Source organism: Protomyctophum parallelum (genome assembly GCF_964188405.1).
Source record: "Protomyctophum parallelum genome assembly, chromosome: 12".
Taxonomy (NCBI): Eukaryota; Metazoa; Chordata; class Actinopteri; order Myctophiformes; family Myctophidae; genus Protomyctophum; species Protomyctophum parallelum.
Genome location: NC_139712.1, coordinates 41,032,625 through 41,058,194, shown reverse-complemented (window position 1 = coordinate 41,058,194; position 25,570 = coordinate 41,032,625). Strand labels below are relative to the sequence as shown.

Sequence of the window (25,570 nt, the reverse complement as noted above, 5' to 3'; positions counted from 1 at the left end):
CAATTATAGCCTACTACAGTATTCCATAGATTCCCTCCTTTGCCCTGCTCCACCCTCTCTCTCACGCCGGCCCTTTCTTTCTCTCCGTTTCCTGCAGATTGTACATTCTGCCTGAAAGGGAATATTCGAGCCAGCGCTGGCTGGCAAAGTGCGTCAGGTCGCTGTGATTAATTGGGCTTGCCAAATGGAAAATGAAATGTCACATAGGCCATGCTTTTGAGCAGGCTGTTTAGTGTTTGTTTGATAGAAAACTGTGGTGGTGGTGGGTGGGTGGGGGGCGTGAAAGAGAAGAAGAAAGAGAGGAACACACATGATCAACTTCTTGATTTTTCCGCTTCCAGGCCTCTCGCCTTCCGCTCTGTCAGGGAGCATTCAGATCACTGATAGGAGTAGACGCTCTTAACCAATTTAGGCCTTCGCTCTGAAAGAATATATATTCAAAGATTTGTGCCGCATTTGTACGATTTTTCCAAAATAGCAGACCCACGAGCTCGTAGCGCGCCATATGAGCTCGTAGGTCTGCTATTTGAGCTTGTAGATCTGCTACTTTTCAATATCTAAAGTATAACATAATGCTTAGTTAGAACACCAAAAGGGGTTCCCGCCAATAATGGGTTAATTGACTTTGTGATTCCGTGTTCTGTGCGGTCACCGGGCCAAGACGGGAATGGAAACGCACCCCTGCACATCAACGATCACAGGATGACAAGCAATCTTCTGTCTCTCTCGAGTGTTCACAAACACATTTGTTTTGCTGACTCCTTCCTGACATAGCTAGATTGATTTTGCGACATATTGAGTAGTTAAAGTGAACACTGAGCGATTTGAAGCACAGCAGTCTTGGCACCTACACAGTATACAGTAGGTCTAGGCTATGAGTTCAAATGAATATAACGATTATTTCAAACTCGATTACAATTAATGAGGTATAATACAGGGCTTAAGGTTCAGACAAATTGATTTAGTCAATTATAAAAAATATTTTATAACTTTTTTCTGTTGATTCGTTGACATATATTAGTATATTATTATAACTAGTCCTTACCCGTTCTGAATATATGAACAGCAAATGATGTTCAGTGTGGGTAATGTGTTAAATGCTGCAGTACAATCATAAGTATACCATTGATACAATTGGTATTGTGGCTGCTTTGGAGAGGTTATCCTTTAAGATGAATAATCAGTTGGATAAATATGATTTGAAGTGGAACGTGTTCCTCAGTCATGTTGCAGGTCCTTTGGTGTGATCCATGGTCAGGCTGTTTGCTTGTTTATTGTATTAATATACATAGTCCTTACCCGTTGTATGGACTATTGCCCCCCATAAATATATTTAATTGCTCTTCATTTTAACTTGTATAATATATTTGTGTCTTTTTTGTGTGAATAAATACAGCACTATAACATGAAAATATTTGTATAAATGCATGGTAGGGAAATGTTTACATGGCAAGGACTGTAAATTGTACACTTATTAGCCCACAGACCCCCATTTGAAAAGTATGAAAGACCCCAGTTTGACATGCAGCACAGAAAGTATGTGCTGTGGCACAGGTATTCCCAAATGTACAGTGTGGGTCTGTGTCCGTCCCAACATGCATTTCACTGGTGACACTGGTGACACGTGATTTGCGGGGAGATGAGTTGTTCAGTACCCCCTGGTGGCCGCGGGGGGTACTGCACCCTGGGTGCGGTTGGATTATTATTTCATATAAATGGGTGATGTAAAAACAATATCTGTACAGTAAATAAGACAGTAGCGTCGGTAAAATGTAGCCTAGCTGGATTCTGGGAGCGTGCAGATTTTTTTTGGCATGGAGAGATGTGTGCTAATAGTGTGGCTCGGTCGGAGATAGACCACGGACAAATAAACAGGTTTTTATTCACTAATAAATTCATTATTAATCTTATTGGAAAAATGGCTTCGTTAAGACCTCCATATTATTATGGTCAATGCCTGTGTGAAAAGTGGGAGCGATTGGTGCAGGCAATGAGGAGATAAGGTGGTGTTTCTGACAGACAGACAGACATTCATTCAGACAGACATTCGCTCAATTATAGTATGATGATAGATAGTCAGTTACTTTTAATGCATTTGCAGTTTATTGCCAAACGTTCACCCACAAGCTGATACGGCATAGATTAGACATTTAAGAAGCCATACAAATTCACTCCAAAAACACTCAAATCCAAGCTGCTGTTGAAATAAACATATAGGCCTAATATATAAGCTCTAACATTGAAAATCTGCCACTTCATTTTCGATGATTTCCTCTGATGAAATTCCATATGGATCTTAAAGTTCTCACACTAATTCTGGGCGGGAACCCCTTTTTGTGTTTTACCCCTTCAAATGTGATGCTGCTATATAAATATTTGAAGTTTTTCAGAAAACTCAGGTCAGGATTTAGAATTGGCCTCAGGCCTAAATGGGTGAATGATTTCCTTTTGGACTGAAAAAAAAAAGAAAAAACTGTTCTGTATTTGGTTGTAACCGCTAACTAAGTAGGCCTACTGGTAGTCATTAATTGACTGCTGTGATTGGCTAATTAGGGGAAAGCATACAAAGTAATGTAATTATGCAATTTACACACAGCACCAAACACCAAACACTGCTCTCTCTCTCTCTACACACAACACAACTGCAAGAAAAAAAAACACACGCGGGCAAGCACACACACAGTCACACGCACGCACGCACATACTTATGGCACATCTTGTGCCAGAAGCCTCTTCCTGACACAAATAGGCCTGCACAAACTCCTCTCTAGCCGGCTAACAACAAAATTCCTACAAACACATTTTACAAAAAAAAAAGGTCTTATGATTCCATGTATGAGAAGGTCCTGAATCATGCGTTTTGCCCCAATGCATAATTGTAGAGCATAATTGTAAATAAAATCAGTCAAGGGGCACCCACTGGCCTAGTGGTCCAGGCGCATGCCACATATAGGCTCTCGTCTGACAGTGTGTCGCGTGTTCGAGTCCCATTCATGATGACCTTTGCTGCATGTCTCTCCCATTCTCTCTCTCCCTCTTTCCTGTCTGTCTTCACTGTAACTATCAATAAAGGCACAAAAGCCAATCAGTCAACTAAGCATAAGATTTAACTGATTAAGTTGTTTATTGTCACATGCACGCTAGTATCTGGAGACAGACTGTTGACTCGCTGTTTGTTCCCAGATTGCATGCATTGCACACACACAATACAGCCAAAGGCAACGATGGTCAAATTCTTCTACTCTTTCAGCAGTGTGAGCTTGCTACGGTTGGTAGCTCCAATTTCACCTTCAACTTCAATTGAGTTGCAACTTGCACTAGCTGCCACAGTGCCACGGCTACAATCACAATTCTATTAACCTAGTTCTCAGTAAGCTCAGTGAGCAGTACATTTACATGCACACACTACTGTTACTAGACACCAGTATACTGTCTGTGAGAACTCTGTTGAGACAGGAAATAGGGGTTCTCTGGTGGTTACTCTAAAATGGCAGTATACACTATACTGTACATGTCACGTACTTTGATCAGTGATCAGATGTTTCCATGCCTCCACAAGTTTTATTCTTTATTCTTAATATGCCTATATTTACTTAAAAGTAGGTATTTTGCACACCTACAAAAGCGACAGGTGCATAGGAGAAAACCAGACATGGGACATTCATTATGTATCAGTGTGCGACAGCCGCTCTCACCACTCTCTCTCTCTTCCGCCCTCTGCACCAGCAGCTTGTTGTGTCTAGCTACTTAGAAAACATGCAGCAATTAACCACCCACTAAGCACCTACTGTACTGCATCCTATCAGAGCCAAGGGACTCAACCATCTGCAATTTGACACTGCTTTGTCCAAAAGTTAAATTGGCCGTTGGTACTGTGCTCAAACTTTCTTTATTCCTTTTTTCCCTCAGTTACGAGGAGAAAGGACTAGTCCTCATCGGATGGATGACCCAGACTGGCTTCATGATTTTGCATTTTTGTCAGATACTTAAATGTGAAATTATGAAAAACCTCGGCAGCAATCATTCTTCACAAATTAAATTAGGTCTGTGGGAGATGCAACTATCCCAGAGGAACCCATCTTGTTTTCCCCTCTATGCAGTCATGGGAATAAGTACAAGGACAAAATATTACGGCTTAAAAGTGAGTTTCAGAATAGTTTCCAAGTCTTCAGTAAGTGCTCTTTCGCATACCGTTTGCGCTCACGCATAATCAGATGTGGAGAAACTCCAAATGGAACAAATTGAAGTTCATTGTAATGGATTGGATGAATTCCGTCAAGAATGAGACAAATGTACCGAAAGATGGCAGACTTTGCCACTTTGCATGTTTGAGACAACATTTCCAACAATTTATGTATCTGTGTGCAGGCTTTATCAGAACATTAATTCATATACTAAGTCCATACTATACTGGTATACAGGTGTGTGTGTGTGTGTGTGTGTGTGTGTGTGTGTGTGTGTGTGTGTGTGTGTGTTTGTGTGTGTGTGTGTGAGGGTGTGTGTGTGTGTGTGTGTGTGTGTGTGTGTGTGTGTGTGTTCGTTCGTTCATTCATTATCAGAATCAACCAAATCACTCACACCAACTAGGAACAGACAGACAGACAGACAGACAGACAGACAGACAGACAGACAGACAGACAGACAGACAGACAGACAGACAGACAGACAGACAGACAGACAGACAGACAGACAGACAGACAGACAGACAGACAGACAGACAGACAGACAGACAGACAGACAGACAGACAGACAGACAGACAGACAGACAAAACAACGGCATCAAAGGTGTGAGCTTTTGGATCTGCCATTTTTGAAACAAAGTGTTTCACCTATGAAACTTACTTACTTGTAGAGAAAATACCTATATTGTCAATGTCAAGGCTTCCCATGATATAAATGACAGTAACATCCCCTGTAATAGTTGAAATGTGAATGCTGAACTGAACACCACAATAATATAATATTGTGAAATGATCCATCAAATAATTTCCCCTGCATTTGCTTTGAGGGGATATTGCTGTGGGGGAACATATTTGAATTTAACAAGTTGTCTTGTTATGAAATGATGACCACTGTGTGGATTATGCAACCCCCCCTTTAACCCATTTAGACTGTAGGACGTGTGGAGCCGTCCTATAGCTAATCCAACTGATGGATTGCGAGGACGTGTACAGTTTTGTACACACGTCCTAGCGCATTTTCATTGATAACAAACAAAATAAAAATATTCAGATTTTTTTTCTTTTTTTTGGCCTCACTTCTACTCCTTGCTGTTCGCACATGCGCGCTGCCGTTCACTTCCCTGTTTACCGCTCAGAAAGAAAGGCTTGTATCTCCTAATCTAGGCAGCTCTCCGACGTAGTTTTGACCAGATGGATATACTAAGCTCTTCAACATGCCTCTCGTTTAAAATATGAACGCGAGGGATTATCGAGCGACTTTATCGTAATCATAGCGAGGTAAGCAAGCAACATTATTTCTCCTGGTTTTTATACAGAACGGAACAGGGGTCTTTCAGAGTAAAAGCTGCCAGATCTGCACGGCACCCCAAGCTGCTATTTTGAAATAAATCCCGGTGCTGATTGTGTTAATAATGCATCATGTTGCTGTCCTCTCTTGTCATTGTGGGGAAATGATGGTATCGTTCTCCCAGCGGCAAAAACAAAGGCTCTGTCAAAGAACAGGGTGAGGAGGCCCAGCCTATAGTGCTATAGTCCATTAAAAACTACGGTATATAAATCTACGCTTGCACTAAATCACTGCACATTGTTCTTAACACCCATTTCGTGCCATTCATTAGATGTTCTATATGAGCATGTTAATGCATTGACTCCCCATGGAAATATCCCCGCGATGGATGAAAACAAATGCAAAACTGGTCAAGCATTGAAAGCAATCTGTTCTGTACTGCTGGGGCCCCGGCTCTGAAGATAAAACGACGATCAACAACGACATTAATGCGCGAGCAAAACTCTATCACATTACATAAAATGAGACAACCTTTTTTCACAGCTGTCAAGAGAATAATTCTCTCAGGCACATTCTACGGGGTTAAGCCTTAATGTGTGCAGACATAGGTAAACAGCGCAGGTAAATCTCAATGCTGTCTAATACGACATAATGGAGAGAGCCAGGCTCTCAGCCTGACAGCCAAGAAATCCGACACTGCAATGGGCAAATGAAACAAACAGCCCCAAGCGAGCCGTTATGACTACAAAGGCAGGGAATGAAGCAAAACACTAACAATGACGCAGCTAATTTCTTTGGCCGGAAAAAACTGTATATCCTTCATATGTACCGGTATATAGTTCAGCAGAACCTGCAGGAGATTGTGCACCCAGACTGGAAAGGACACATTGGCCGTCATTTATGAAATGAAAACTGAAAGAAGAACACTTTCATGCAATACTCCTCATTTATCAGTCTGTCGTCAATTTAACGGGAACGTAGCCTACAAACAGTTCTCACAAAGGTTTAAGTCAGTTTTCACTCCCCCCCCAGAGCATCAGTAGTAGGAGAGCGTGCTGGGCTAACAAACTGCCGCAGGGTGTACAGGAGGCAGGCTGGGCCACTGACTGATCGGAGGGTAAATTGGCTTGGTGAGGGAGGGGACAGCGGTTGGGAGCAGCCAATGGAGGTAAATAACCATCCTGCTGCATGGTAAGTTAAGTTCAACACTGGGCTATAAGGCCTGATTGGACATCCCCTCAGTGAGGGCGCAGTCTGATAAGCTGCTGAACATTCTGTGCTGCACAAACACACAGCTCTTCTCTCATGAATAGGAAGGGTGGGAGTTTTGGCTTGGGGGGCAAAATAACTAGAAAAACACGGAATGGCAGCAGGAGGAAGAGAAGGAGACAAAGCAGAGAGTGCAAGTGAAAGAGAGAAAGAAAGAGTTAAAAACAGGTACAATGAGAGACAGGGAAGGAGCAGGTGGTGTGTTGACCAAACTCTGATGTGAGAGGTGCGTCTAGGATACAAACACACTCAATCTCTCCAATCGCGTTAAAACACAGGGGCTGGGGTGAGACAGATCATTTATAACAGCAGGGGTTGGGTGAGAGAACATTTAAAAACACCGGAGCTGGGTGAAAGAGAACAAATTTCCAGCCGAGCGCAAAGACAGACATGTGTAAAAACCACTGCGCTTCTTTCAAAGTAGATCAGTGTGTTTGTGTGTGGGTGTGTGTGTGCGTGTGTGTGCGCGTGCGCACACGCCCGTGCTCATCTTGTACACAGCACACTGAAGAACAATTTACAATTTACAATTTAGGCATTTAGCAGACGCTCTTAATCCAGAGCGACTTACATTAAAGATGGAGTGCCACCATTTTTTCCACCCTAAAACATGATCATCAGGTATTATTACAATATAAGGGGGAAGAACTTTTTCCAAAAAGTGTACAGTATTTGTTAAAATCATGCTTTTATGTGGACATGCCCACCAGTTCATTAAGTATGCCTGGTTTGCCTGGTGGGTGGTGATGGGTGGTGATCCACCTGAACTGAAGCCGCACCCACAGCTGTAGTTGTATGATAAAGGGGGAGGGGTTAGGGGAGGGGCTGATAGTGTGGTGTCACTATATTACTGTTTACTTCATTGGCCCGTTTGACTGTCAAGGGTTCAACCTCCAGGAAGAAACCCTAAATACAAAGTCAATACACAATTGCACATAAAAACAACTCCAGTCTGTCTAATTAAGTACTGTCACCTCATAGACACATGAAAAACTGGAAAAATACAAAAATTTAAGCAAGAACAAAAAGCATGGGAATACATCACATAAAATCATTTATCATGAAACATGCGTAAGCTAAGAAAGTAACAGTGGAATATCTATATAATGAAACTATACATATAAACTATACATATATACTACTATGCTATACATATGTACTATGGCGTGCTATGACTATATACAATGCAATTATAGTGCTGTCTACATAACATGCTATAAGTCTGTATCAAATGCTATCTAAGTCTACAGAAATGCTATCTAAGGGGGTAGGGTAAGTGCTATAAGTAAGTTAGTAAGTAAGTAAGTAAGTGATGAGAGGCTTCACTGGACAGACTTTTTCAGGAACTCAAAAAGGAAAGTGCTCTGTTCCATACACAGGTAATTTCCTGTCTAGACTAGAGTAGACCTTCAATCAAAACCTGCACTTTATCATTATTTATAAAGTGCATTTATGTGTGTGTGTGACATGTGTGTGTGTGTGTGTGTGTGTGTGTGTGCGTGGGGGGGGGGGCACAAGAGTTGAAGCACACAAGTTGAGTGCAAGCTGGGAGAAGACACTCAGGGGAGCAGGCTGCCACAGCAGGGTGCAAGTAATGAGAATACGCATTAGAGCAAAACATTAGGAGAAATAACGAGCATTTATTTTGTTTCTTTTTTTTAATACTTTTGGCATCTTGTTTGATTTATGGGGGAGTCAAACCAGATGAATAAGCTCATTACAGCTGGTGTGCCCTGTACTAGAGCTCATGGGAAACGACTAGGAAGCACACTGCAGGGGGGGGTTTCTCTACTACTCTCTCACTCACTATTCTTTTTATTCATCTGTTTTGGCCACCCTATCTGCTGTGAATCTGACTCCTTCATGGATAAGTGAAATTGAAGTCCAGGAGCTTCAGCTATGTTCCAGTTAAAATGTGTTGTCTCTACTCCTGCAACCTTTTTACTCTCAAATAAAAGTGCAAAAAGCTAAAACTGATATTCAGCAAGTAACATTCTACAATACATTCTACAATCTACATTGATTGAGGAATGACACATATGACACAACTGATTGTCACACTAGATATGGATATGTTCTAATAAAACTGAAACACACTTTAACACCTTGAGGGCCCGGGCCTATTTAATCCATTAATAAAATGTGCCCATCGTCAGCAAGCACCTCTAGGCTGTAGAGCGATGCGATCAATTTTCATAGCACTAATTTGACAGAGATTATCAATCTCTGTCTCGGGCACATGACCGTGCATTTGAACTTGACGGTGATTTACGTCATGGGCCCCGATGGTGTTAACTGTCAGCAAAACAACTGCAGCTGCAGAAAAACAGCACCACCAACCAAACCACTTCTCGGCATCTCCTCGCATCTATGCAGTTTCTACTTATTTGACCAGATTCCCTGCTTTTCTTTCGTCAAATTACTCCAGTTGAGTACATTTGCGTTCGAGTCTGTCTCAAAATAGCCTAAATGGAAATAATCATCAAGTGATTATTCTGCTCACTCTTCCAAGCTGGAGAATGTCACTGACTTTGTGTAAGGAAATATAATTTACTTTTAAGAGATCAAGGAACTGAACACAAAAAGACTATTTTATCATTTAAATGTCAGTGCCTGCGGTACATTTCTTTGGAGAAAGAGTGAGACAAAGAGTGAAACAGCCCCAGTGGTGCATGGGTCTGACAGAGGGTTGATCCTTTCGGTTCAATTTTCAATTTTGCAATTTGAATCCATCTGCGTTCAATCTCATGGAACTTTCGTCCTGGATGATAGGGCCATATATCCAAGCCCAGTTATAATCTCAAATGCCATTAGACTCATTTTTGAAACTCACTCCAGTTAGACCTTGGTGGGGTCTATACAGTAGAGTAGAGTAATACAAGTAAGTTAGATCGATCAAAGTCTCATCTAGATTACGGTTGCATTAGTCATCCGCCAGTATGGAAAGACAATGATGCCACTGCTGCTAATGGACGCAGGGCTGCATGGCATGCATCATGCAGGGTGAATGCTGAACCTGCATTCAACTGCATAGCACTTTACATAACATTGGTTCCTTTTACTATAGGGTATGGTATGGTTTAATAGGTTATTAAAGGCAAAATGTTCAGGCAAAATGTTCATTATTGTAAGAGTCATTTTTGGAGGGCTAATTCATTTAATCCCACATTGATAGGGCCAGCAGTTCTTAAATGTACTGAATGTGAGTAGTGTACAATACTTCTAAGCAGGATCTGATTACTAAATGGGGTTCAATTATCTTAGGGGTATGTGGGGAAATCCATGCCTCTGCCCTCTGGTCATTACTTGTGCAAGCAGAGCGTGCAAGTAATGTTATCAGTCAGGTGCTACGATGCGTATGTCCCTTAGCAGCATATGATATGACGTCATATGCTGGCACGAAGCAGACCGTGCAGGTATGTTTTCCGTCATGCTACGAAGCGTATGTCTCAGATATGTACCAATGCCAGGGTATATTTGGTTTACGATGGTGACGTAATGATGATATGTTTCAGTGTCGGGTGGATTCAAGGGACATATGCATCAAACCACCCGAGTAACCACATTATACCACTAACCAACTCAGAAATTACATATACATATAGATATATACATATATAGATATATGAGCATATGACGTGATGAATATATGTACCAATGCCAGGGTATAATTGGTTATCGATGGTGACATAACGATGACATGTTTCAGATTAGTGTCGGGTGGACTAAAGGTAATGCCCCTATGTATACATGTATGTAATCTGACACCACTGCCATAACAGGCATAAGTAATCATTACCATACTTCAAAATACTAATCCAAAAGCAAGGTACGTAGCAAATAGCTAAACCTAATAATTCAATATTGCAAACGTTCTTTCACAGAGAGGCTGAGATTTGAACGTTTTTAGCGGTCTACAGTACTTGCACGCTCTGCTTGCGCACTAGTAGGCCATGTATGGCCTACTTGTGTGCAACAAGCAAGTAGGCACTCGACAGAGTGCAGTTCTACTTATTATTGCTTCTGGTCAGACTGGATATCCTTGTTAATATTTGATAATATCGAAATTTTATAAAACTTATAACAAAAACTATAGGGCTTAAATGGGCGATAAGATTTCCCACCCAATTTAAAAAACATTACTTTTCATCAAGATTTAGGCTGTACAAAGCTAACTGAAAATCTCTCCTTACTCACACATAGGCCTTATGGAAGATATGCCATCAATAAACTCAACCCCAGACCACAAGACGGATTTCCATTGCAGCATCTCCAGAGGCAGTTGAAAGTTCAGGGGGCCACTATAAGTTCTTTATTCACTTAGTATTTCATCCAAACAACAGCATCCAGCAATCCTTGCATCAACATATCACACAGAAACACAGTGCAGACAAAATAGCAGCATCTGTCTCACTGGCTGGCCTTGGCTCTTCAAGCAGCCAATGATCAGAAATTGAGGGGCAAAGGGAAAAGAAACGGGGGGGGGGGGGGGGGTGGCACAGTTGACATACAGCTTTTATTTGCCCCAATGACAGCTTGCTGTGTTGGAAACCCACTTAATCTCAGGGGGTCTGAAGGTCATATAGCGCCCTACACTGACCTGGAGAGCAATGTACCTAAAGACTGTGGCTTTCCTCTTACACAAGACAGCACGGACAGACACACTGTACACTATACACACAATGCTCACAGGCACACAGATATGTAAATTCATACATGCAGTACCCCATGTAGTCTACTGATCCATAAAATATTCTCCCTCAGACGCCCACTTTATTGCACTCATACATTACATTGCACTACATATTTCATAATATTGTATAGTCAGCATTGCGAATGATGCATATTTTATAGTTATTACATACTCAGCCTTTATTTGGTGTGGGTCTGGGGAGTGATAAATACTAATAATCAAAGGACAGAGAGGGTTATAAGCCGCATCAGCCTGTGGGCTGATAACTGGTATAAGCCCTAGCGGGCTAATTAGGACTAGCTGACTATTGACCAATCAGTGCAAGCAAGTGCCACTATGTCGTGAACTGTCACTGTCACTGTTGAGTGACTAGTACTCACTACTAAGTCAAACGTGAACAAAAAGGTGCCACTAAAACGAGGTTACTGCGGTGCGGATGGTTTGGTAGAATTTATGGCTCAGGATTATTCCGTTTCTAGGCAAAGGAACCAACACAGTAAAGGTACTTTCAGACGGGCATCGATGAATGCAGACGTTGTCGCCTCACTCCTGGATCAACGACAGGTCTGTTCATGAGGGGCGCGACATAGAAAGTGTAAAAAAAGCTGAATCCAGGTCTGGCCAGTCGCGGGCATGTGCACGAAACGATCATGCGAGCGACAATTTGACGGGACCGCTCCCACGCATAAACGCTTGTATTGCCCCTTGTACTGTACTTGCCCCTCCACTTCTCTGCAGAAATAAAACGCAGGTCTTATTGAAAATGAATTACTAGGCGCGTTGATCTCTTCAAACCGTTTGAAAGGGCATTCATGATGTTTCACAGAATGGCCGCATAGGCTACTAACAAGGGCAAGACCTGCCACCACCACCTGCAAAACATTTTGCCCCCGACAAAGATACCAGTATGATAATACCCATGACTTATGTACCTATAATCTATGTACCATAACTATAATTCTTCATGAAGGCTATATGGAAACAGTATTGCTTTAATCATGTAATGCTCTTCAGAAATTATGATAAAAGGGCTTCTCATCATGAAGTGGTAATAGAGGCCATGTCCACAGAAAGCTTTTTTTCCCCTTTTTTGTAGTTGAGGCACTTTGGATAATGGTAAATGATAATTATAATAATAATAATAATAATAATAATAATAAAACTTTATTTGTATAGCACCTTTCATGACATGAAATGCAGCTCAAAGTGCTTTACAGAACAATGGAGAATAAAAGAAAAGCAAGGCAACGACAAAAAACAAGCAGTAATGCAATACAGTGAGGACATGAATAACTAAAAAATAAAAAATAAAAGATCAATTAAAATCAATGTTGTCTACAGAGGCTGCCTGACGAAGGTACAGTGGGAGCTTGTTCCATGCCGACGGCCCGTAGAAGCAAAAAGCTGCTTCCCCGTATTTTTTTGTTGCCATTTTTTTAGGCAAAGCGAGCAGGCCAGCAGTGGAAGACCTTAGGGGGGCGGTTTGGGACATATTTAGGCAGGCAGTCATGTAGGTAGGAAGGTGCGAGACCATTGAGAGCTTTATAGACAAGTAAAATAATTTTAAAATCAATCCTAAAAACAACCGGAAGCCAGAAAAGTGATGCCAAAACTGGAGTAATTATGTTCTCTCATCTTAGTTCTAGTTAAAACTCTGGCTGCTGCATTTTGGACAAGTTGTAATCTGTCAGTTGTTTTCTTAGGCAGTCCTGAAAAAAGTGCATTGCAGTAATCAAGCCGAGAAAAAACAAAGGCGTGGATTAGCGTTTTTGCATCGTCCAAGGACACATAGGCTCCGATTCGTGCAATATTTCTAAGGTGAAAAAAGGCAATCTTGGTAACATGATTAATGTGTGAATTAAAATTCAATTCAGAATCAATAATAACCCCCAGGTTCTTTACTGTACTGTTACTTTCTACAGTCAGGTTGCCAAGTCTGCTTAATATTGATTTTTTCTGTTCACTAGAACCGATTATGAGAACTTCTGTCTTATCCTCATTTAGCTTGAGAAAGTTCTCACTCATCCAACATTTGATGCTAGACAGACAGGTAACCAGCGGGTCTAAAGCACAGGGATCATCTGGAGCCACAGAAAGATATAGTTGGGTATCATCAGCATAGAAATGAAAATTGACTCCGTGATTGGCAATGAGTTCGCCCAATGGCAGTATGTACAAGGAGAAAAGCAGAGGGCCAAGAATCGAGCCCTGTGGAATACCAGAACGGATGTTGTGTTTGTCTGAGTCAAACTCGGCTAGATTGACAAAGTAACTTCTATTTGATAGGTAGGAGGAAAACCAGGACAGGGCCGTACCAGACAGGCCTATCCAGTGCTCCAGACGTTGTATTAAAATTGAATGATCATTCGTGTCAAATGCAGCCGTTAGATCTAGAAGTAAGAGAACGGATACATGTTTCTTGTCAGCAGACACCCTAAGATCATTCATTACTTTTACAAGTGCTGTTTCTGTACTGTGACCTTTCCTAAAGCCAGATTGGAATTTGTTGTGCACATTATTGTTCTGTAGAAACACATCCAATTGATGAAAGATGCATTTTTCTAAAACCTTGCCCAGAAAGGGTAGATTTGAAATGGGTCGATAGTTACCCAAAACAGAGGGATCAAGATTGTGTTTCTTGAGAAGGGGCTTAACTACAGCAGTCTTCAGTGAGTCTGGGAAGACGCCTGATTGTAGCGAGCTGTTTACAATTTTTAGGATATCTCCAATCACACTGTCTAAGACCTCTTTGAGAAAGGTGGTGGGAATTGTATCCAATGAACAGGAGGATGATGTCATTAAGATATGGTTTTGCGGAGTTCGTCTTCATCAATTGCGCAGAACGATAATAGGCTCCCCCTGGAGAGATCTACCCTGGGACCATTAGCTGCTGTTTGAAGGTTTGCGCTAGCAGCAGCACCATTCATAATATCAGCTCTAATGTTAAAAATGTTGTTGTCAAAAAAGCATGCAAACTCATTACACTTAGCTTTAGAGGCCGGGAATGACTGCTTGTAGGACTGGGGGGGGTTTAAAAGTCGTTCAATGGTAGAGAATAGGACTCTGGCATTTTTCTTGTTCTCATTAATAATGCCAGAGAAATATGCCTGCCTTGCTAGACGCAAGGCTTTGTAATAGGCGACTGTTGACTTTTTAAGAATCTCTAGGTGGATGGTGAGTTTGTTTTTTTCCAAGCTCGCTCAGCTCTACGACATTCTTGCTTCAGTGAGCGTGAATGCTCATTTATCCAGGGTGTTACTCTGGTGTTATGTTTCTTTTTTGTTTTCAAAGGAGCCACTATATCAAGAGCTGACTCTAGTTTAAGATTTAACCATATCATTCACTGGGGGAGTATCGGGCAGGGGGGGGCCCAGGTGACGAGAGAACTCGTCGGCTGCAGAAGAGCTAAAAAAACGCTTTTTTATGGTATATTCAGTGATGTTTTTCTCTAGATCAGAGACAGTCATATTAAAACACAGCAGATAGTGGTCTGATAGCTCAGGCCTTTCAATAGTCCTTTCCACAGTGATGTTCAGCCCTCTAGAAATCACCAGGTCCAGAGTGTGCCCATGTTTATGTGTAGGCCCAACAACATGTTGGATAAATTCAAAGGAGTGCAATAACTCTAAGAAACCCATAGCCATAGCATCTGTAGCATCATCCAGGTGAAGATTAAGATCACCTGAGATAAGAGTTCTGTCATAGTTAGTGGAGCAGAAAGATAAAAGTTCTGATATTTCTGTTAGAAATATTGCTTTACTGCATTTTGGCGGGCGATAAATGCTAATCATTGGCATAGAGGCTTGACCATGTAGTATAGTGGCCTGGTATTCAAAGGATGTAAAGCTGCCAATTGGTGCATTTATATATCGACTTTCTCCAAAGTGCTTCACACGTGCATTACATTCACACACACACACACACACACACACACACACACACACACACACACACACACACACACACACACACACACACACACACACACACACACACACACACACACACACACACACACACACACACACACACACACCCCAACGGGTTCAATGTCTTGCTCAAGGACACAATAACCCAGGGGGAGCCGGGGATCAAACCGGGAACATTCAGATTCCTAGGCGGTTGCTAAACCTCCTGAGCCACTGCGGCCTCCATACAGTAGATACATACACATGGTATACACATGCACTGAGTGAGACCCTCCACTCAATGTGTTGTTCCAACCCATTGCATACGAAAGTGATATTTAAACTTTTTGCCAGGTGAAACCTGGCTTATGATCGCTGCTGTTGGCTATGGCGACTTTTTCATCTGTGTATCTACAAGCTCCAAGTGTTGCAGTGTGTTACGAGCTTGCAGATCTTCCATGTTTGGTGCGCGGCGTGCGCCAGCACCAGTCACCATGAATTCAAGCAGAGGTCCTCACAAGTATAGGTAAAACACCGCCACCACGAAGTCCTCAGCGCAACGCAAAAAGTTTAGATTTAACTCGTTCCATACTCAGGCAATCCTCAACCGATTGTTATCATTCCAAGTGGTCTATACTCTATACTACTCATATTTTCATTGGGTGTATAACTCATGTTTTTTATATTCCTTTATCAAACGATATGGAGAGAGATGGTAGGGTAAAGCCCAAGCCCTGTTAGCCATGCAGCCTATATTTCATGCACTGAGGTGGTGAGCTTGTTATGCCTACACTATCTCAATTAGGGAGGTTAATTTCACTGACCTTTATTCAAATAGTTGAAAATTAATTCATTACAAAACTGAGCACATTTTTTTTTATCTATAAAGGTCAAACCTTGAAAGAACATTTGAAAAAATATATAAAGTGTAGGCTATATGACAGCCTTTTAAAATGTTTATAATATTGTAATCTGGGTCAAATTAAGCAGCAGGAGCTGCCTATAAACTCCCCTATTCTCAATATTAAATCAAAAAGACAAAATACTTTGCCTGCTATGTATGTTCATCTTATACCTTTTAAATTTGCACAAAAAAACATGCTCGACAGTAACTGTAACCAAATAATGGCCCTGTGCTGGCTGGTGCAAAAAATAAATAACTACTGCATACTACTATACTACTGCATATAACGGCCTGGTTCCTTATAAACGTCTGGGGTCCGAATCGATTTTGCATATTAACAGCCCGGGCTACTATTTGGTAATATACGGTATTCCGACATGAAATCTGTATGGAGTTTAATGGTTGAATGTATTGTTTCAGTTATATTGCCAATGGAACTATGGTCAACGGTCAATAAGCGTCGAGTGCCCAGCTGAAAGGGGGACAAGGTTTATTTCTGATTGCTCTTGTTACTTGTACCATTTATATTGTCCTTATTGTTGGACTTTGTTATGCGGCTTATGCATTTTTCTAATGATGATTATGTAGGGCAGGCTATATGGTATATGCATTAAGTGTATTGTATTATGGTGCCATTTGAGTGTTTATGGATTATTGATTTGTATTGTTGCCTGTATTATGTTTTTGTAGTTTCCACGTTGAGATATTAAATAAAACTTGTTCAAAACTCTTCAGTTGGCTTCACCCTTTCATGGCCAGCTGGGTTTGCTACACTCAATAATACACATATTCTTAAGCCTGCAAGAGAACACAGAGACTATGAAGCCCTGTACAGTACTCTAGGGAACAAAAGGAGCAGTATGCTTGATGGTTTGGGGAGTGTGGCACAGGCACAGGTGGGTAATTCCTGGCCCCAGTGCAAGGTTCGGCCATCAGTCACAAAACGAAGGTGAGTCATGAATGCAGCTGACCAGACGGAATCTACTGCAGCTATTTATCAGATTCAAAACCCGAACACAGTTGATTAAAAGTCTGATTATTGAGTATCTTTATTAGTACCTATGTTGCTACCATACTGCATTCTATTGCTCTGTTTGCTCTGCAATGGATTGATGACATTAAGATGCCACCCAAGACATTTTTGTTGTACACTTGTGTTCAATGACAAAATACAGTACAATCATCCATCTATTATCCATCTTTACATCTGCCTTAATTTGAATTAATTCAGTGAATACAGTGGCTCTGCTCTTCATTTTGCTTTACATTTCTTATTTCATCCCGAATAGACTCCTATCCGTGGGGACAGTGGTTTAAAGACTGCTGTGAGAGCTGCTCAGCAATGCAAACATTGTAGAGTAGAAGGCATAATTGTATAAGATACGTAAATCTTTTAACATCGATGGTGTAACCACGTTGCAGTGCTATATATTCTTCAGTTTTAACTCAACTCTGGTGCTTGTACATTGTACTCCCATCAACAACACAGCTGTCAGATACAAATCAAATTAATGTGCTACAGCTCCGTGCGACTCCTTGGAGTGCCTCCGAATATGTGATGACTCAGACCGATGCGAGATTCCTGTAGCCTACTGTTCTGCCTTCTCATTCACCAGCTGCTAAAATACTACATGCACTAGTCATTATGGCCGTGAAGCTCTGAAGGGGTATTTGCAGAAACCTGAAGGGGCGGCAGTTCTCATAAAAAGGTTTTATCTATAATCCCAAGATGGGTGGGAAAGCAGAGAAGAGATGGTATCTCGCTTGCGTCACCGATTCCTGGCGCCTTTGTTAGTCGTTTCTCTCCTGCACCTTTCATTCATCAGAGGGCTATGTGAATTGGTTAGCAGTGCTTTAGCAGTGCAGCTGCATACTGTATGTGAGCCACTTGTAGCGAAATTGGGACTTTTATCTATGTTAATTATGTAAATTATATGCCAATACTTCTTATTAAGATGGAAGTCAGTTTTGTTTTACTCTAAAACAATATTTCATTAGCACTTTATAGGAAAACGTAAGATTGATGCTTTTTCTTACAAGGTTTGTTTTTGGCTTTTTGCCTTTATTGATAGTTATTAGTGAAGATAGATATCAAAGTGGGAGGGAGAAAAAGGGAGAGACACGCAGCAAAGGTCATCATGAACGGGACTCGAACATGCAACGCGCTGTCATGCCTGAGCCTATGGCCCTCATTTATCAACTCGGCGTACGCCAAAATATGGGTGCACGCCGGAATTACAGCAAAACGGCATTTAACATTTCCGCAAAACCTTGAACCTGTTTTTCTGTCGTACACAAGCGGAGCAGCATTGTCTGCACTGCTGACATGCTGTCACAGGCATCTAAACATATGTTTTCTAATACATAGTACAAAATATATTTTGTAAAGGCATGTCATATGAAATTGGTAGGATATTTCCAAGTGTGCAAGCAATTAAAATCGCGCAATTAAAAACAATGCTGCAAGTTAGATGCTTAAGCCATTTAAACAGTGTTTTGCATGAACGCATACCAGTAGCCCGTCGTAGCGCAAGTGGGGACCGCATCCGCATCTATAGGTAGGCTAACCCAGCCAGCCCACCACCACCAGTAGCCTTCCACCAGTACCACATAAGGTTTAGTCAGGGAGTCTAATATACAGTAGACTAGACTGTCATAAACGGGCATGGTCACGAGTCACGACAGTGACAGAGACAGAGACGACAGGAGGAGGAGATGCAGCTATTTGCAAAACAGCATTTGTCACAGGCTGTGAGCGTCCAAACTCATTCCAATGACGTGAGCAATATTATTTAATTAATGCTTCACAGAATCACAGGTTAAGGTTTTCGTTCACTAATCTTGTATATTAAATGAATAAAGACTTAATTGTAGGCTATATACAACTAACGACACAGTGACAGTTGCTACATGACTGCTTTTGTGCATTGCTCACGAATGGGTACAAAATTAATATAGTAGGCCTAGCCTACAAACGTATTCCATGCAACTGTGATGTATTATATGACAAGTGAGGCGAGAGGGAAACCGTGTAGGGCCTACATGCTATTATTTAATTCATGCAGGTACTCGTTCTTTATTAATTTAAGATACAACACACCAGTTGGGCTTGCAAGTTGCTTGTGCGTGCGTCTTTGTGCGTGTATGAGAGGGGGGGGGGCATCACATTTATTGTGTCGCAACGAAATTAAGGAAGGATCAGCTGTTTGCGATCACTTTATAAATGCCGTGGCGACGTGAGTGTACTACAAAACCTACACTCGAATTTGGGGCAGATTTTACACTCAATTGATAAATGAGGGCCTATATGTGGCATGAAGCCTGGACCACTAGCCCAGTGGGTGCCGGGCGCCCCAGATTGATACTTTTTCACTCCTTATATCAAACTCTTTTCATTCATTTAGAGCGTGACAATTTTTTCTTCTCTATAAAAACATAGGCATGGGCTTTACTATCGATATAAATCACTCGGTGCACTCTTCACCTCAACAGCTCCATTGTCATTAGTCAATATGGCAATCACTCTACTCCAGAGAGGAAGACACCAGTCCATTAAAAGCGTACTGGTGGGAGGCCTTATAGTTTATGACAATGTCATAAATCAACAATGACATGTCATTTAACTTTAAAGGACCAGACCGTTGTCACTGTCCATTCAGCTGTAGCTTCCCCCATACATACATTTTCCATTAATGGCTTTATTATTCAATTAAACTTTTGTTCCAATTTTCTCTGAAATTACACAAAATGATTGAGTGTTGGCTAAACCTCATTGCACATTAAATCATGGATGTTTGAGTTTGTAAATCAAGAATAATGAATCAATAATGAATCAATCAATCAATCAATGAATCAATCAATCAACCAATCAATCATTTTTCCAGGGATTATCAGATAGACTTTTACAAATAATTAATGTTTAACGCAACGATAATATAATTGACTTTAACCAAAAAATAAACTGTGTTAGATTACCTATCTCAGTTGTAGGTCTCGGCAAGCAGATTTTCATACAATTCTGAAATGAATGGAATCTAAAACCTTTAAATTACTGAAAACGAAATAAACTACGGTTGACAATGCTTTGGAAAATGGTCGTTAATTCTGTAAATTGTAATGAGTCATAATCAATGGGATAAATAAACATGCCAGATCACACTTATGGCCCTTTGGCCCTAAACCCTGGCCTATACTGTACTTCATTGACCGGGGCCAAAAATAGTCGATTGGCTATTTTAGACCAACTAGACTGGTGCCCAGCTGTAGAGCACAGAGTACAGAGACAGTAACAATGGAAGTTGGAGATCCATGCCCCACCCGGCTATGCAATACCCGTTGAGTACCAGTGCTCCACCCATCTGTCTGTGTCTGTTATATTCCCATATATGGAGATTTCTGTATCTGTCTCTCTGTGTCCCTTCATTCCTATATACAGTATGGAGTTCTGTGTCAGGCATGGCCAAATATGGAGTGTCAGAACAGGCCAGCTCCATATATGGAGCCTGGGCAGGGGTCCTGTCCAGATCCCGGGCAGAGACCTTTTGTGGCTGTTCTGGACAACCGTGGGTCCGACCGACTCAACACCAGGCACTACACTCCCTGTGGGGGTGTGGAACGCGTGTGTCGAATTTGAGGTCAGTTGGGCGAACAGTTCTCGAGTTACGTGCATTACAGATGTACAAATGTACAGACAGAGATATGGTGCATTTATAGTCAGATGTTCACCTAGTTTCACCGAACGCTCACGTATTATGACATGCCCAGAATAGGCACGCTAGGGTTCATGTAATTGAAAGTGGATTCCTTTCATGTGTCCTCGACCTGGCACTATGCCTTTCAAGCCTCAACTTCAGACTAGAGTAAAATTGACAGAATTATCAAACCACAGGTTAGGTGGAGGAATATTACATCATCAGCTGTGCCCTGATGCCTTGTCATCAGTCCTCGATGTTGCCTCAGTAATGCGATGTCAAGCCAAAAGGTTATGGAAATGACAAGGGCCAACATCTTGCACATACTAATAATTACTGAAATTGTGCTGGACCATAGAGATTAGCCCAACATGTTCCCTCAAGTCCTCTGGGCCCTGAACTCTGGTTATAAAATACAGTATCACATGTATTTTTGGCCAGGGTAAGAGGCTCATCTCCACACTTCTCCATCATTAAAGTGAGTGAGAATACGATACCACAGTATTGTCAGAATACGATACTACAGTATCGTCACAATATCGAGATAGCCAAGCCGTCAAACATAATGTGATACACCCGTCCCCTATAGTATCAAAATTCCAGGTCACACAGCTGGCCACATGTCAATGACAGTAACATGAAATGGAAATATCTCTTTATATATATTCTTTGCATGTGTATGCACAGACAATCAATGAGGTCTGCCCATTGAATCCCATGAATGATAATGTAGCCTTCTTGGTGCAGCCATATGTAAGGTGAGGTGGGTAGAGAATATCATATCAACGTAAAAAAAAGAAAAAAAAGTAATTTACAGGTGGTTACTTGTCTCAGCGGCGCAAAGGTTTTTTTTTTTGTCTGAACGGGTCGTATAGGGTTTAATCTCCCATTGGCCGTAAGGCTTAGTCTCCAATTGGCGTGGAGGCCAGCCAATCATGAAAATCTCGCGACTACATCGCCACTAGACTAGCAGTCCTCTGGGTATTTGTTGAAAGCAGTCTTTTCAAGCCACCTGTAAAAAAAAGTAAAGAGAGAAATCCAAATTTACCTGCAGTGAAGTTGTAACTTGCTGAAAATCCCACTGCCTCCAGTTCACCATCGGTCACAAATTTTATCCAAAGATATCGGCCGGTGCTCCTGATGTCAGGCGGGGTGTGCTGACCACAGTATCGGGAAATCATTCTGGAGAAGCCAAAGGGGCCATCCCGTACCTCGATGTTGTCAAATTTACATTCCCAAGAGGACTCTACAGAATAGTTCTCTTCAAAATGGAGATCAATACACTGCCTTGGTGGGGCTGCAAGACACAAAGTAAGAGATGGAAAACAAATATTACGAGTCAAATATTAATCACACACTCATACATTGATCAGCGTTCATCCAATCTCATAATCAGTCACACACCCATTCAATGAAGGCCTTCATCCTTATTTGGGCTACCATGCAAATAAGGATGATTTCAGACTCTGACTGCTAGAACAGTGTATTAATTTGGCTAATTACAGGTTAACCTGATCTTTTCCACTGATTAATAAACTATAATTTCCTGGCACAAAGAATTAACGGACTAAAATGGACCCTTATGCTCTAATTTCAAGCTATTACAGCACAGTCTCCCACTTGATCCCTAGACTCTGATTTCCTGCCCATAATAACCTGAAGGGTGTTTCAGCTGCTATAATATCAGACAAAACAAAAAGTAATTATCTATATTTGAGAGGCGCTATAGCCCTCTACAGCTTTTGTCCCCACAAAATGTTCGCAACACAAACATTAAATGCCATTGACAATGAATGGAACATTTACATCATCTTATCCCCACACGTCTCATATTTGCCATTGACAATGAAAGGAGAAATTAGGTCAAATGTCCGCCAAATATGACGTAAATTTGTGATAAACACTAAATGCCATTGACAATGAAGGGAAATTTTACATTATATGTAGACATCATATATACAGCTTTTGTCCCCACACGTGTCAATATTTGCCATTGACAATGAAGGGAAAATGTACGTCATATGTAGACGAGCAAATCGGCTAACCAATCATATAAATTCAGTTGTTCATGAGATGATGTATGATGTATACAACACACCGTACACATAAATACATAAACTCACACCTGCATACATGCAGTTGCACACCATACACATACTGTATACAATAGTGTGTGTGTGTGTGTGTGTGTGTGTGCATGCGTGCGCATGTGCGTGCGTGTCCTCAATGTTCAGGCCAAGAACCTACTGTATTTGGTGAGATAGATGAAGCATGGACCCTCTACTACTCCACATTGTATACAATTATGTTGGAGATTAAATGTTTTCATAGATTCATAGACTTTGACAACACTCTTTCAGAGACACTTTCATAGTATGACTGAGGAAGAGCTTCTGCTGGAAACATTGAAGTAAAGATATATCTGGGAGCAGAAATTGATGTGTATTTTCAGACATTGAACCACTTAAAACCCTAAACCTGACCATTGGCACTGTACTTGGTCTGCATTTTTTCCCTCTACATCAAACCTCAAGCTCACAGCACTAGGGTTCAAGTAGAGGTCCTGGACCTCTTGAAAACCTTTGCTTCACATAGCACAGTCAAAGCATCAATAAGCTGTGTGTAAAAATCACACCTGTGTGAACTGAGTGTTGCAACCCCTCTCTCTCTCTCTCTCTCTCTCTCTCTCTCTCTCTCTCTCTCATTAGCAGGCAACAGTGCAGCTCTCTCTCTGGTTCTGGCAAAACAGCGCCCCTACTGGTACTCATACTGGTGCTCATTAACGTCACATAGGTTAACCACACATAGGTGAACATGGACATTGCTGTTCCTTGGAGTGGTTGCACCACTCAAAAAAGAGAATCTTTACCTTCAAGGATGTAGACACACTCTGTCTCTGGAGGATATTTGTTGGGGTAATTGGGAGAGGTAAAGAGTCCACCTTCTGGTTCTTTCACCCAGGTTCCACATTGGCCTGCAGGCTTGACTCCAGAATTGTTTTTCACTGAAACGAAATTAATTGAATAAGTCAACAATCATGAAATTGTGGCGAATGAAACATCAACCATCATCGGACAACCAGGGAATAACACGGGAACAGATGTGTGGTGGTGGTGATGATGGGTAAAGACTATACCTGCTGTATCCTTCTTTGTTGCCCCAGACAACCCAAGTATGAGAAGACTTGCAACAACTGCAAGAAAACACACACATGCACGCCCACACGCCCACACACACACACACACACACACACACACACACACACACACACACACACACACACACACACACACACACACACACACACACACACACACACACATCAATACTGCACATTTTGGAGTGGAATACTCTGAATTGCAGTTTTCTTCCATTGCCTCTTTTCCAGCTTTGAAACTGGGCTTCATTTGACCTGAGGAAGGGCTTGAGTCAGCACCAGGAAACATTTGGTAGGCTTACTGCGCAGTTTATCATATAGCCCCATAGGCCATAACAAGCCACAAGAGTAGAGCTCTAGCAATGTAATGGCACACAACGGAATTCACTAATTCTTGGAAATGGAAGAGGTTGACAATAAAAACTTAGGCTATCACCGTCTCTGACAGTCTACCTCTTTACAGTACAGTGGAGGCCAGGCCTATACTGTAACTTCTTAAATGCATTATTATCTAATTGAGTGATTGTAAGATTGCAGGTAAAGTAGCTCTGACAGAGTAAAGTCAAGGATAATAATTCCAACGTTAGGGGAATAGCCTGATCACTCTTTGTTATGTTACTGTAAGCTAACAGTCAATGGAAGTGTAAAATTAAATAAGGGAAATAGGCAATGAGAGACCTCCTGGCCAATTTAGCTTCAGTTGAGTCATAGCCTTCTCATGGACTTACCGTGAAGGAAGCTGTTCCCATGTACCATGTCTGTTCCTTTCACAGAGGGCTTCAGACTCAACTAATTCCATTTAGATTAAGGAATACTTCAAGGAGAAAAAGGTTGAGATTTGAGATTATAAAATAGATGGGAAAACGCTATACCACTAAATATTTCGGGGGAAATGACAAGGCAAATTCAGTCCTCTTGAGTCCTCTCAATAAACTGCTGAAAGAGAATTTGGAATTCCTGACAGATGTCGCAACAACTAATCACCAGTTTCATATAAAACCAAAAACAGGTCTAAACACTCGCCCGATTTCCATCCAAACGTTTCCAATACCCTTTGGTGCTTTTGATGCACAGAAAGGATTAATAGTCCCGTCATCAGCCTTCCCTATAAATCGCTCCACCTTTGCAATCTTCTTTTAAGATTTGGGGTTAAGGCAGGCAGGCATCCTTGATTATTCCTCAGTCCCTTTATCAGGAAAGGGGTCCTTCAAAAGCATGAAAAAACATACATTTTCATACGCGCTAACTATTTTGCGTCCGAAAGTGTCCAAAAAAAGAAGAACAAAAATCAAATGGGGAAAAAGACAGTCAGAGGAAAGTCAAAATATTAAGTGGCGGTTCGTTCTGGTCTCATATTGTTCCTTTACTGCATTCTCTCAAACAGTGCATTCTGCTTCCATGAGCATCCTCCTCCGAGTCCTCCGTCTTCTCTTCTGTCAACTGCGTCCCTGACTCCCTGCAGCCAGCAAGAGTTAATGT

The 25,570-nt window shown here is 41.5% G+C and overlaps 1 protein-coding gene across 1 annotated transcript in view; it reads right to left on the bottom strand.

Annotated features, from left to right (window-relative positions):
• neto1l (neuropilin (NRP) and tolloid (TLL)-like 1, like) overlaps positions 1-24,847 on the bottom strand; it is a gene marked incomplete at its 5' end in the record, with an annotated part of 101,540 nt that extends 76,693 nt beyond the window's left edge. Inside the window, 4 exons of the mRNA XM_083778502.1 lie at positions 21,983-22,231; positions 23,804-23,938; positions 24,071-24,127; positions 24,820-24,847. Coding sequence (XP_083634628.1) covers positions 21,983-22,231; positions 23,804-23,938; positions 24,071-24,127; positions 24,820-24,847 — 469 coding nt within the window. The remainder of the gene's footprint in view (positions 1-21,982; positions 22,232-23,803; positions 23,939-24,070; positions 24,128-24,819) is intronic.
• Between the last annotated feature and the right edge of the window lie 723 nt (positions 24,848-25,570).